Source organism: Condylostylus longicornis, unplaced genomic scaffold, assembly GCF_029603195.1.
Source record: "Condylostylus longicornis isolate FDR11 unplaced genomic scaffold, ASM2960319v2 ptg000030l, whole genome shotgun sequence".
NCBI lineage: Eukaryota > Metazoa > Arthropoda > Insecta > Diptera > Dolichopodidae > Condylostylus > Condylostylus longicornis.
In genome coordinates, this window is record NW_026577999.1 from 10,875,074 (window position 1) to 10,889,431 (window position 14,358).

General features: G+C 26.3%; 5 protein-coding genes across 6 annotated transcripts in view; 1 reads left to right on the forward strand and 4 right to left on the reverse strand.

The window, feature by feature from the left end:
• Positions 1-1,176: 1,176 nt before the first annotated feature.
• LOC129607834 (proteasome subunit beta type-3) lies at positions 1,177-2,005 on the reverse strand. The gene has a single exon (XM_055519031.1). It carries the CDS (start codon positions 1,889-1,891, stop codon positions 1,274-1,276), a length of 618 nt encoding a protein of 205 aa, XP_055375006.1. The 5' UTR covers positions 1,892-2,005; the 3' UTR covers positions 1,177-1,273.
• Positions 2,006-2,588: 583 nt separating this feature from the next.
• LOC129607878 (zinc finger protein 675-like) lies at positions 2,589-4,674 on the forward strand. 2 transcript variants are annotated; one of them, XM_055519110.1, is made up of 4 exons: positions 2,589-2,661; positions 2,718-3,877; positions 4,268-4,314; positions 4,368-4,674. In XM_055519110.1, exons 2-4 carry the CDS (start codon positions 2,752-2,754, stop codon positions 4,590-4,592), a joined length of 1,398 nt encoding a protein of 465 aa, XP_055375085.1. In that variant the 5' UTR covers positions 2,589-2,661; positions 2,718-2,751; the 3' UTR covers positions 4,593-4,674. The 2 variants fall into 2 exon arrangements, with proteins under 2 accessions (XP_055375085.1, XP_055375086.1); XM_055519111.1 differs by lacking the exons at positions 4,268-4,314; positions 4,368-4,674 and adding an exon at positions 3,953-4,251 and having other exon boundaries at positions 2,639-3,877.
• Positions 4,675-4,824: 150 nt separating this feature from the next.
• On the reverse strand, positions 4,825-6,675 carry LOC129607879 (AP-1 complex subunit mu-1). The gene is made up of 5 exons (XM_055519113.1): positions 6,519-6,675; positions 5,657-6,386; positions 5,317-5,588; positions 5,131-5,256; positions 4,825-5,072 (listed from the first exon to the last, which is right to left on the reverse strand). The coding sequence occupies exons 1-5, from the start codon at positions 6,558-6,560 to the stop codon at positions 4,974-4,976; spliced, it is 1,269 nt and encodes a 422-aa protein (XP_055375088.1). The 5' UTR covers positions 6,561-6,675; the 3' UTR covers positions 4,825-4,973.
• A 1,208-nt stretch (positions 6,676-7,883) lies between these two features.
• On the reverse strand, positions 7,884-10,402 carry LOC129608000 (methanethiol oxidase). Its single transcript, XM_055519296.1, has 6 exons — positions 10,268-10,402; positions 9,921-10,084; positions 9,385-9,854; positions 8,556-9,039; positions 8,271-8,396; positions 7,884-8,158 (listed from the first exon to the last, which is right to left on the reverse strand). The coding sequence occupies exons 1-6, from the start codon at positions 10,284-10,286 to the stop codon at positions 7,967-7,969; spliced, it is 1,455 nt and encodes a 484-aa protein (XP_055375271.1). The 5' UTR covers positions 10,287-10,402; the 3' UTR covers positions 7,884-7,966.
• A 3,017-nt stretch (positions 10,403-13,419) lies between these two features.
• Positions 13,420-14,358, reverse strand: part of LOC129608148 (uncharacterized) — a 62,082-nt gene continuing 61,143 nt past the window's right edge. The window contains exon 7 of the mRNA XM_055519478.1: positions 13,420-14,326. Coding sequence (XP_055375453.1) covers positions 13,524-14,326 — 803 coding nt within the window. The 3' untranslated portion in view covers positions 13,420-13,523. The remainder of the gene's footprint in view (positions 14,327-14,358) is intronic.

Here is a 14,358-nt window from a genome sequence, read left to right on the forward strand (position 1 = left end):
GTTTCATTATTAAAATATAAAAACGATTATATTATTATGTATATTCAATTTGAAACAATGTAAGAAAAGGTTATATAATTATTCTGGTTTATATATTAGAAAGGTATTTTATTAAATTTTTTATTCTTGGAAAAGCATTAAAATATCAAGATACATCTTTTTTGAAAATTTTATTTGTGAATCTAAAATTGACCAAAATATTTTATGAAACCCTCATATATTTTATTTTTATATAATGGTCAAATAACTTCAAATAAAGGTCCTTATAATCCTCGTATAATAAATTTTAATTGGAGTAGCTTAATGAGATCGTGTGATTACAAATTAAACGTATTCAATATAAAATTTTTTTTATCAATCTAAGATTCAAAATTTCTTTTGAAATAAATAAAATCTTAAAGGATATTTAAAAAAAGATTTCCTTTTAAGCATTTTCGTATAACAGTTTATAAACCTTGAGTGAAAAAACATAATTAAAATCATTTTTCAGAATAAAAAACTTTAAATGGAGATAAATGAATGGTTTGAATTTGACAAAGGTGTTTTCATGCTACTATATTTTCTTTTTGAAATAAGAGTAAAATTTAAAAAAAAACCTGTATAATAAATAACTATACTATTAAACATACATGGATAGTGATAGTTTTTATCTAAATTTATTTAAATGTATATTAAATGTTTTAAATTTTTTGTGGGGATAGTGGGGACACTGAAAATATTATTATTAAATTACAATAAGTTGATTAATAGTTTATTTATTTTAAAAAATAAAATAAAAATGACGAGATTAAAAAACATTAGTGATTTATTTTTTAATTTTAGTAAATATTTAAAGTAATTTATAGAATTATTTTCAGACTTAAGTGGATAATATATATACATAAATACACATATACATATATATATATTATAACCTTGAATATACTGAAATAAATATTGGTATTCAAAAATTTTATGCTTTCGTTTTGTTTAAATTTTATGTTCATATGGATATTTCAGATTTTATCATTTGAGAATAAATTTATTAAGAAGTCACTTCACATAGAGATCCCATATTATGTATAATTATATTTCATGCTAAAATTATTTTTAAAAATTTTCATAAGTCTTTAATAAATATTGTAAATTAAATTACTTCGTCATGAAATGAAATTATTTTAAATTGAAAAAAAAAAGTTCTTGTTTTTAAGTATTTTATTTAAAGTTATAAAATTTATAGTTGTAAAAGAATGTTTTTATTACAATACCAGGCCACCAAAATTTCATCTGATATCTAATCCATTCTTGTTTTTATTCTCTTAACAGTTATTTTATCTTTCTCAATAATATAAACACTCGCACCCCAACCGCTACCAGCATCCCGATCAAATGCATTTATCATGGATTGTGCAATAACTTCAAATAACTGGTTGGGTTCCAGATCGGGTTTCCAAAGCGTTTCGCACATACCAAACAACTGTTCAGCACATGTACCAGCTACTGCAAAATCTTCAGGAGTATTTGAATTTCCTAATAAATCCATGTTACAAATATAAGGTTCATAAGTTTTAGGATGCAGTCCAGCAATTACCGGTTCCACAAAATAAGGACCAAAACGCCTTTCATATAAAAAACTTGTTAACATTGCGGAAAATCTTTCAGGAGACATTAATCTATTTTCTTTCACTTCATATAAATTTTTTCGAAATGTTAGACGATCTTTAACAGTTAATATATCAGTTTGCAGGCCAACTAGTCCAAGAAACAAATGTGGATTTAATTGAAATACTTTCTCAAAATCAGTTGAAATTGTTTGAGCTCTAACGCCAAATCTATGATCAGTTGCAATCGCTACGCAGTCTTTGCCACGCATTGCTACCACGCAGCCACCATTATAGCCAAGAATGGACATTGTTACAATTTTTTTAAATATTATATTTTAAAATTTTAAAATTAAAATGCAGCTTATTTTTTTTCTACAAAAGTTGTTTGTCAGAGGATGACACTAAATTTTTACTTTTAGGTTAGTAAATAAGTGAAAATTGTTAGTGACGTTTGAAAGTCAAATTCAGAGGTACCGCAATAAGCAAATAGCTGGTCTGTTAAAAGTTGTTTGTGTAAATACTGTATGGGATCAACACTGTATGATATCAGTCACTGTTAAACCTTGTATGTGAACAGTTTTTTTCAGATGGCAAATACGATAAAGTTTTTGGCTCTGATGACTGAAATTATCTGATAGCTTTATGTCAAAATTATTAATTAATTCCTACAAAAATTAATAAAGAAGAATATAAAATAAAAGCGGATAACCTGAAAACTGGGATATTATTGAAAAATAAATATATCTTCTATTATAGAAACGCATGTATAATTGTTTTTTTCTTTTTCCCTAATAAGTACCAACGTTCCGTTTTTTCTCCAACTGTCCATGTTCTGAATTTTCTAGTAAATTTAATTTGTTTGAGCGAAGGCGTCTTCTGACTTCCAGAAAACAAATATACTACATGTGTATGTAAATGTACAAGATTAATACGCCAGGTTTTGTATGTCTAAATATAACACTATGCAAATTTTGTTTGATAACTGTCAAATATTGTTGTCAAATATTTGTTTGTTGTCAAAGTCAGATTTTTCTTGCTGTAGAAAAAAAAAATAAACAAAAAAGTGTTATTGAATTAAGTACTAATTAATTAAACCTAAATTGAGCTTTAGAAATAAGGTTTTGTTCATTTTAGTGATTAGCTTATCTTAATTTAAAAGAAAAACTAAATGGCAAGGTTTCATAATTTCAAATGTGGCGAGATATACATCACATATCAAGGAAAATATTCTTATAATTGTGTGATTTGCCGAGAGTGGTTTGATAATATTGAATATTATGAGGATCATTATATGGTACAACATTTTGAGTCGAAAGAACTTTACGATAATGATAGCAACTATTTCCCTATTAAAATAGAACCAGTAACTGAACATGATTTGGAATCAATAAAAAGTGAAATTGATTCTGAGCAGGACTCCTGTACAACTACATATTATGACAAAGTGGATATTATTAAAGAAATAGAATATCAATTTTCTCAAGAAGATAGTGATTTACAGGAAAATGAACTAGCTGAAACAAATGAAGTAATTATAACATTACAAAATAAGGATTTCAGTCAAAATAAAAATTCTACTGAAATATTTGATTCTGAAGTTCTAGAATGGAATGACAGTGATCAAAAAATTAATTTAGAATTTGAAACTGAAAATCAAGAAGAAATTTATTTAAACAGTGAAAACTTCGTTGAAAATAAATTCTTGAATGAGAAGTCAAATATAAAAAATAGATATTTAACATGCCAAATATGTTTGGTTAAATATCCAAATTCAACTTTTTTGGATCATGTTTTTCAACACAGTGAAAATGGTGTTTGCCCTTTATGTGAGAAAAGTGTGAGCAATTTGAAAAAGCATAGGATTGAACATGAAAATAATATAAAGCACGAAACCAATTTCAAATTTAAAACAACAAAACAAGTAGAACCAAGAAAGCAAGTTGGTAAAAGAAAAGCATTATCTTGTAAGTACTGTAATAAGAATTTCTTTTTTATTAATGTTTTGGAAAGGCACCAACGTTTACATGAAAACAGAAACTTAAATTGTGAATTTTGCAATAAATCGTATAGAGATTTAAGATTTCTTAAATACCATAAACGGAAACACACAGGGGAACGACCGTTCAAGTGTGAGCTTTGTGCAGCTGCCTTTACAACAAAAGATAATTTGAATACTCATAATATATATAAACACACGGATACATATAATTTTTCTTGCACATATGAAGATTGCGATAAGAAGTTTAAGACGAAGGAATTGAGAAAACGTCATATTAAAAATATTCATCTAAAAGGTAATTTTTTAAGAATCATTTTTTTGCTAAACTAAACACTTGTTAAATTTAAAATATAATTATTTTTTCGAAAAGTGTTTAAATCCTCATTTGATCCATAGGCAGTTTCATGATTGGATCAAAATTAGCCACACGAAAGACACCTGACTTTTTATAAAAACTTACAATTTTTCTTTTCAAATATAATCACTAAATTCAATAAATTCAATAATTTAAAAACGAGGTTTTTGATGTTGTTCGGTGCAGATAGATTAACTAATATTATGAATATGTATATATATTATCACTTTGTTGAACTTTCTTTGTAAATATTTAATTTAGAATTAAACATAAATTAAAAATAAACAATAATGTATAATCAATAATTTTAAAAAATAAAATTCATTTTAGTTTTCGGCTATCAATGCGATGTTTGTGGTCAAAAGTTCATGACTTCTGTGAGTTTAATTTCTGTTTTTTGTTTTATACTGTTTATGAAATTACATTTTAGAGTCGACTTAGCATACACAGGGTAAAAAGTCATGTGGATCCAAAAGAGTGGCCGTTCAAATGTGAATTTTGCGAAAAAACTTTTATACTACAATGTAAATTAAGAGAGCATCTCAACTTTCATACTGGAGAAAAACCATTTAAATGCGATTCATGTGATCAAAATTTTATGAATAGAAGAAACTTAAATGAGCATAAGAAGAAACATATAAATAAAACTACTTAATAACATTATTTCTACACCTCATCTTCTTCATTCTACATTGTTGTATTTTTGAATTTAATTAAATCATTTAAAATTTAGTCAGATGAAGGCTCCATTTGTATTAGTTAAATTTAGTCAAACCTAAACAAAAATTTTTTTAAATTTTCCCAAAATAAACTAGACACTTATTGAATTATTAGTTAAATTTAATACATATACATAAATTATTTAGTATTTTATCAACAATAAACTTTATAAAAATTGTATATATAATTTGCTTCGACGCTTTTTTTTGTATTAATACTAGTGTCTTTTCAATTAAAATTATCTTTACGAAAACAAGATCTAAATACTTTTTTAAAAATGTGTGCTGAAGCATATTTTTTTTTTCGACGGGTACTCTTAATTAGTTCTTAGCTGGTAATCACCATTTTGTGTTATATATCTGACCCAAGGAAGTGCTTGGTATCCACTTTTTTCAATAATTTTTAAGTATCGTACCTGGAAATACACTTGAAATAATTATTTTCAAAAAAAAAAAAAATTTAGTAAAAATCACTTGGATTCCAGATGTTGTAAAATAAGGTATTTCAAATTTAACTTGAATTGGTGGTTTTCCTTCGGAATCTTCACACTCTACACTTGGTAAACCAAAATGAGCACGCATAAGGTATTCTTTTCCACCCTAAAAATGTCATGCGAATTTTTACATTTGTAATTTTTAGTAAAATCAAAATTTATTTACGGGAAATGATTTAATAGTCCATGTGATGGCATTCTGTTCTGGAGCATATTTGCAGCTACCAATCGTAGTTTTGAATTTCGGAGAGTCTGCATCTCCTGGAACTGGAATAACGATTTCGACATTATTTGCAGTCGATCGACGTTTAAACTGTGATTTGGCTTTTATCATATATTCAACTCTACTATGAGCATGCCGTTCTATTACAGATTCAATCCAAATTAATGGTTTAACATGCGTATTCAATCTATATGACATTAATTCAAATTCCCCATCTAATAAAATGGTTCAATAAAAACCAACATTTTATTTTATTTCTTTTTTTAATATCATTTTTTTTTACCTGGTGGAATGAAACTGATCGTTCTATCATTTTCAAATCTAGAAAGTCTAACACATTGATGAAATTTAACGTCCTCTAACTCAACCGATTTTGATTTTCCGCGGCCTGTGCTCTCAAAAAGTACTTTGTCATTTAGTCCTAATCTTAGTTCTGGCATTCCAGATAAGTAAACACGCATTTTAATAGCACCTACAATCTCACTCCTCAACACATTTCCATTAGCATTAGCCAATAAGTTAACTGATTCAATAACATCCAAAAACACTTCATTTTTTCTATACTTAATTCCCTCAGATCTCCATGACACGGCATTCGTCACAGCCATCGGTATTCTTGGTTGAATTTCCAATTTATGACCTTCTTGGGTGATATACTCTTGTAATATTTTGCTATCAGTTGTTTGAGGATAGCCAAAGTCAATTAATTCGTCTAAAAGTTCGTAAATAACAACAAAGTTGTCTCGAATTGATTCTTCCTCAAGTTCTTTAAAATATTCAATAAATACTTGTGCAATTTTATGCAAAAATACAAAAACTAAAGCGATATTGGCATTTTTTCGAGTTGTTGAAACAATATATAAATTGTTGGTTTTGATGTAGGCAAATGTGCATTCTGTTGTTTGAATAATGGGAGTGATTAATCCTTCCTCTTCTTTTTCCATTAACAGAGGCATAAATTTATCAATAACAGACAAATCTATATCGCCACGATATGTCCTCGAAATTAACACCTGAAATAATTAAGTTGTTCAAAAAGTAAAATTAGTAGAAACTCCTACTTAGATAAATAATTTTTTATGGGAACTTCTTCCATATTGAATGGTAATTGTAAAGTAAATATAAATTATTTCACACTTAATTACCTTGCCTTTAACATCTAAAATATATATTGCAGACGACGACATGATCAAAATTTATAAGTACTTATTGAGATTAAAAAAATTTCAATATTGATGTTAAATTAGTTCACGTATGACCATATTTTTTAATGTCATAATTGACAACGCTCCTAACATAAAATATAGTTGACTTTTGTTGCAAAAGTCAAGTGACATTATGTTATGTTGTCATTTTCATAGACGTACAAGATGAATAGACAGGCAGCAGAATCTCTCTTACCTTTTCTTTTTAATCGAATTTCCTTACTACCCATTTTTTACAAAATTTTATAATTTGGGAATTCATATGGTTTTAACAACCTTTTTAATTTGATAAAATTGTCTAATTTTAGACAATAAGGAAAAATTTTGAATGTCACTACACACTAGGACAGATTCTTTAAAAGATTGTATGTATATTATAATATAATATCGCTGGCAAAACTGTGATACCACGTAAGTGCAAATATTTTAAAAAGTACTTTACCAATTTTCTGTTTAGGAAATGTCAAACAATCCATCTTTTTTAATTTTGACAAAATCGTACAACTTTTATTTGATGATTCCGAAGAAATCCAAACTATTATTTTGCAATATAATTTAAAATAACACAAACAATATTTGTCTGCACCAAACCATTAAATAAAAATACTAATAGTTTTTCTTAATCATCTTGAAAATTTTAAAATTTTTAACAACAAAATTCTTAAGAAAAATTTAAAAATGGGAACTCAAGTGTTTTTCAATTTGAGGTAAAAATGTTCATTGTATTGATTATATGGTTCCTTACGTACATTTTAAACTTCAAATGAAATAGACAAGTAGAATTCGTAAAATAATTGTGAATAGTTGCTTGTTAAATATTTGTGTTTACGTAAAATTTCACCAAAATAGCATTTGCGTTCGGAAATAGCTTTATAGGTTCCTTCTTGAGACTGAATCATATTATAACTCAGTTAATTTAAATGTAAAAGTAACTCATTCAAATTTTAAATTTTAAAACTTATTAAATTTTAATTCTTTACAATCAGCTGAATTTTCATTTCCATTCTTTTATAAAGCTGTGTCGCATTTCCAACCAATCAAAGAATGACAAAAACTTGCTATATTTGCGTAATATGAAATAAAAGAACGAACGTTAGATTACTCATTTGTTAAAAAATAATAAGCTCTATAAAATGTCAGAAAAAGTCATATCTTAATAGCTGCGTTTACATGATGACTTTTGCAAAAGCCGGCATGTAGACGTAGGTAATAATGAAGGTCGAAACCGTTATTGTTTGGCAATCGTATGCCGCATGACGCGCCCATTATAACACTAAATAAAGGCCAATAAAGAAAATATTCAAATTATCAGCTTGTAAGTGCTTTATTATATTCATTTTAATTTTTATAATTCTTTGTATCTAATAATTGTATTTTGGTAATTATATTTAATCCTTAGCTAACCAAATATCTGATGTACAATCTCCACCGGGGTAACGCATTTCATGTGGAAGTGTGGGACCATATGGCTCATTCTTACCAAAATCAACTAAAAAGTTTTCATTTAATTGCATTCCGCCATTGGGTAAACAGTCAACTTGGACTATTGTTCCACCGTGTTGAACCATTTCAGGATAAAACTGAAATAAAAATTAAGTAAAAATATGAAGGAAACCATTAACTGTGAAGCAGCCCTTATATATAGAATACAAGAGTGCTTCAGCACTTATATGATATAATTTGTATTGTAACCTGTTTATCCCATGGTGAAAATAACGAAGATGAAATATAAAGACGTTTGCCATCTAATGATAACTGCAGCATTTGTGGTCCTCCATATAGACGCCGTCCTTTGATAATCGTTGGTTCAGGTAATTTCTAAAAGATTGAATTAAAAGTACGTACATTCATACGTACATAAACAATATTTAAAAAAATGCTTTTTTAAATTAAGTTCATATCTATATCAAAGGTTTTTATATACATATGTATATACTTATTGTTTTTATCAACTAATTAACTAAAAATTAAACTCACAATATTTTCATTTAATAGTTTAACTCCGGAATCACTTTGAATTTTTCCTCCAAGAAATATCTGTCCTGTTAATTTGGGGTGTTCACGATCTGATATGTCATACTGACGAACATCCCCGTGCAACCAATTACTCAAATATAAAAATTTATCATCAAGAGATATTAAAATGTCTGTTAACATTCCATTTAGTGATTGTTCTGAACCATCAGGTAATTTAATTTTTTTTATTGGAATATCAACCACTTTCTTGGCTTCAAATTCCATTGAGTTTGGTTTCTTTTTAAAATGATAAATTTTCGAATACAGGGCTGTTCCGACATAACCTTGAGGTTCTTTTGGGTTATGCAAAAATCTTATCTCCAATGGTGTAGTTCCTTCTTCACCTAAATCAATCGTTTGTATTAATTTTTGAGTTGACCATTGATAGAAGTTTAAGCGTTTTCCGTATTGTGTCATATCATCCAAATCTGACGGTTGATAACCTCTAAGAAATAAAATAGAGAAAATTTAGTGATTTTTGATTTTGATCAGACTTTGAAAGCAGAGTTTGATTAAAAAATTGCATTCTTAATGATTACCAGTTCTTTTTAAAATTATTTAAACGTTAAATTAAACTAAGTAGATATTCTTGTCCCTTTTTTGGCTTTGTATTACTTTTAGTCAATTTTCATTTTATTGTTTCACAGAAAGAGAATCAATATTGTAGTACGCAAATGTTTTATGAAATTGGTTTATTTCAAAATAATTATGTAAAGAAAAACTGACTCAAGAAACCGAATTCTTACAGACATATTTGCGAATAATGAAAAAAAAATATATTAACTTTTACCTTCGAAATAGTTCAGGTGCACCCCATTCGGACGAAACCATTACATCAAAATACGGTTGATACCAATAATCGTAACCACATAGTGCTATTTTTTCACCTTTTGTCCAAGTACCAATGCACTTAAAATTTGAATCGAATAGAACAAACTCTCCTTTCGCTTTTCCTTTAGCATCACCCATTGTTGAAATCATTACATTACCGTCAGCTAAGCAATGTGTTGTGTGCGGGGCACTGCAATTAACCGATTTTAATACGTCGCCATCGATTTCTTTATAAATTTCTGGTTTTCTTGGATCTTTTCCAACATCAATAATATAAATTCGATCAGAAATTAAACATGGTAAAACTAATTTATCACGTTTTGGAATTTTTTCTGAATTTGGATCAATTTCATAGCAACTTGAACAAGCATTCCATCCACTATGATGTAATTCGTTTCCTTTATTATTTGTGAAAGTACGATGTATCACCTTAATTTTTTTTTTTAAAAATATGTACATAAAGTTAATATAAATTCGGATTTTTTTTTAACTTACTTGACAATATGTTGGACTTGAAGGGTCAACATCAACTGTTGACAAGTAATCCCCATGAGGTTCATCAATATTAGGTTGAACAGTTACAACATATAATAGTTTCTCTTTTGGGCCATTTTTAACTGCATCCATTGGAGTGGCATAACCAGGTCCACAATGGCATTCTGTAATATAATTTTCATGAATATAATGTATGTAGGTATTTGTTTCTTCAGAAGTATTTTTTGTACTATTATTTGGTAATTATTTTAATGTGTTTAGTTTAATTTAATCATATACACTTTTATCACTTCATTATATATAAATTCATACGCTATATCCATATAGATGTATTCATATTTACATACTTTTGTTAGATTGAGGCATATTAAATTTTTTTTTAACTATTTCAACTTGCAAAGTTACAAAATAAATTACTAACGATAGAAATTATAACTTTACAGTGAGTAATATCGCAATACAACACCGGAGAGGGTTTGTTTAAAACTGAATGAGCTTGAGAAAACCTTTTATTTATATTTTATAAAATAATAAACTTTGCTTTTTTTATATTATACATATATATATATGTGCATACATGTACATTCAATTTATACTATCTTAATGTATGATAATAAAGGGCTATCCGTATTTCAAAGTTTTTCGAAATTTTATGCACGCATATCTTAATTAATTTTTCTTATTTTTTTAGAATTAAAATATTAATTTTTTAAGGTAATGGTGTTGATCGCAAAATATTTAAAAAAATTATAGTTTAGTGTGTAAGTCCACTATCTTGTAGGAGCTATCAGAAAACCATCTTATTGGAAACACAATCTTTTTGTTCTAAGGTTAATTCAAAATCGAAAACTTTAGATGAAAAACAATTAATATTTAGATTTTGCATATTCATTATTTTAAAATTTTGTTGTTACTACTTTTTAAGAACTGTAAAATGGATTGCCCTTTTAATATAAATTAAAATTAAAAAAAAAATACAAACTAATATTTAACAGGTTTACTATAATAATATTATGATATCAATATAATTTCAGTGGCATTTTATACTTGAATTTCCATAAAATTGATTTATAACACTTAGTAATTTTATGATGGGACAATATAAAAAAAAGAGATTAACAAAAAGAAGAGAAGTTTAATGAATGTAAAAGCTCAGTTACTCATATTTTTAGTTCCATAATGCAATAATGTGGCTTTTAATTTTACTGATTAATTCCGTCTAATGCAAGGTACCTATGTATACAAATTTCTTTTGCATGAGAATCGTCATTTAATTACGGATACTTTAATTTCTATGTTACTTCCTATTAAATCTGGAAGATAAGTTTCACCGTAGAGTTTAGATAGATTTCAAGAAAAGTATTGGAATTTTACTTAATTTATCGCATAGAAATTGAAAAATGTCTTAAAGTTAACAAGATTTAAAATAATTTTATTTTCATTTCTCTATACGAATGAAAAAATAAAATATATTTTTTTAACCGTCACATACATATTTGTGTATACGTACGAGTACTTTATAGGGGATATTTAAAAATGTTGATTGTATTTTTGTGTACAATTATATATTAATAATAAATGTTTAATTTATTTAATTTACTTTTTATTTTGCATGCTCACTGCCTTAATTATTATGAATTAATAATTAATAATAATAATATATAAATTAATAATTTGCTTATACCTTACAGACGCCAATATTAAAAGTATCTAATTAATTTTTGTAGGTAAGCAATCATATGTAACTATATACGTGCGTACATATCAAATTAAAATATAAACATTTGTCAAATTTTAAAGTTCATCTGCTCTCTTATCTAAACTACATTATGTATGTATGTATTTTGCATATAATTTGAATAAGAATTATTTTGTTTTTATATACCTATTTATAAAACAAATACAGAAAAAAATTATTAAATAAAAGTGATAAGAAAATATTTAAAATACTTCATATAGGTACCAAGATGTGATGGTGTTAAATATACCTTAAACATTAGCCATATGCATGTACTTTGAAAACATACGCATTCACTTAAGTACATAGTTTTGTGAAATGAAACTCAAAATATTTTTTATACTTATCACGTTTAGCATTTGCATATTCATACTAAGAAATTTGGCTATACGAATAGATTATTGTATTTTACTGTGATAAAATGTCTTTGCGATGTTGTTCCTGATAAAGATTATATTATTTTTCAAATATGTCGTATTGATGCTGGTAATTTGTTTAATACATTGTTGCTATACAAAAATCATGAATTTTTTCTGTATTTCATGTATGTATTTTCGGTATAAATTTATTTGTATAAATCTGAATATAATCAATTAGTTGAAATTTATATTAGATATGGATCCATTAAAACCGCTCTACTAATATGGTACCAGATGGTTCTGTTAAATAATTTACCTTATGAGCTCTAATTGTTGAATTATGTACGCTTATAGTATTAATATGTAATTCGATATTAATACTGTTTGTAAATCAATTCGTAAACTTTAGATTTTTCGAAAAGAAAGTTTGCTTTATGTGACAAAAGTTTAAGTCGAAAATAAATTGTACACAATTATACATAATATTCTTTATTATATTTATTCAAATGTATTAGGGCTAAATATTATTACTCGTTATCAAATACATATTTTAATGATTATAATGTATCGCAGTTCCCCTGTTTCCCCAAATAATTTTTTATAATCAAAATAATGTTTAATTATCCAATAATAAATATTTAATTAATATTTTTTATACCTACATAACATAAATGTACATTTTAAGGAATTTTCTACGCTTTTTATTTGTATGTGAATAAGGGTTATTAATGTAGTAATCGATTATTATGAGCGTTATTTACCTATTTTTGTTTTATTATCATATCTACATACATATGTATGTATTCAAATTTTATTAACTAATTCCGTCGCATACATAGTGTAATGATACGCATATTGTCTGGCAGAGCCAAGAGACTATTATGATAGAGTTTCAATGTGTTGATCCTATATGGAAGCTCAAAATCTGTACGTTGTATCGGAATGCTATTTCTCATCTAAAAGGAGATTGATGAGACTTGGAATTTATGTTTATGAGAGAAGATCAATTCAAAGACCTGGATTTATGAGGCGTGTCTGATCCGATGTTACCATTGAAATTTGTAAGGATGCAAGTGACTTGCAGTATTTCTCCTATTTTCTTTAATCTTCATTATTGTTTGCGTTCGACTAAATGGTTTTGGATTCCATTTACGAGTGTATAATATTCTAGAGATATATAACTGTTAACTAGTTCAGAATATGCAACGCAAACAAATTTAATTGTAATGTTTTTACATATTTCAAACTAATTTTTAATATTTTTTATAAAATAATTTATTATTTTTTTGATATGTACATACAAAATATTCTTGAATTAACAAAAAAATTAGTAGATGTTATTAATAAAATTTTAAAAATTATTAAAATCTTAAATTATTAGCTCGGAATTTTTTTTGGTTTATTGAAACATAAACTAAAATTTTTTTTATTATGCTCTTTAAATAAATCTGTACATTTCAATATTCTTGATACAGAATAAAAATTAGAACAATAATATGAGTATACTTATTGTAAGCAAATATCGCATTCATCATTTGATACATCTGACGGTATTAATTGATTTTTTTCATTATTGTCATCAAATTGGGATTTTTTGCTGTTATTAAATGATTTCCTTACTTTCTTTTTTGATGGCTCTTTAGTTTTTATTTCCATTTGAGAATGTTCTGTAGACTTGGATGCAACACTGTCAACATTCGAATTTGTATTACCGATTTGCTTTGAATCTGCAATTTTTTCTTTAGTTTCAGTATTTTCATATTTTTCAGTCAAAGGAAGCATCGTAAATGATTTGGAAGAAGATGGTGTTAATAGGTTTTCTTTTGGATTATTATTTGTTGGTAATTCAATAGTTTGTAAAGTAAAATCTAATTCATCATCATTGATTAAATATCGAACATTATTATAATCGGCATTATTATTTTGTAATAATGGTGTGGTTTTTTTATTTTTTCTATTAAAGTATTTTATTTGAATTTTTTTCGAATTAAATTTTTTTAATTTATTCGAACATAAGAGCCCAATTGTAAATGTTATTAGAAATATAATTATAGTTAATATGATTACTATTAATATTGTTAGAGATGAAATATTATTTTTGCCTTTTCTGTTGCCCGTTTTTGAAGTTTCATTTGACGTTACATTCTTTTTTGCTGGAAGTTTGCCTGGTGTTTGTATTGTAGTAGTTATTCTATTAGTTGAGGTGCTGGTGCTACTACTAGTTGGTATAAATTCTGGTGATCTAACACTAGTTGAGGTACTACTTATAGTTGGTTTAAATTGTGATGATTTTTTATAATTAGAATTTTCTAAGATGAAAAAGAAATAATAATATTATAAA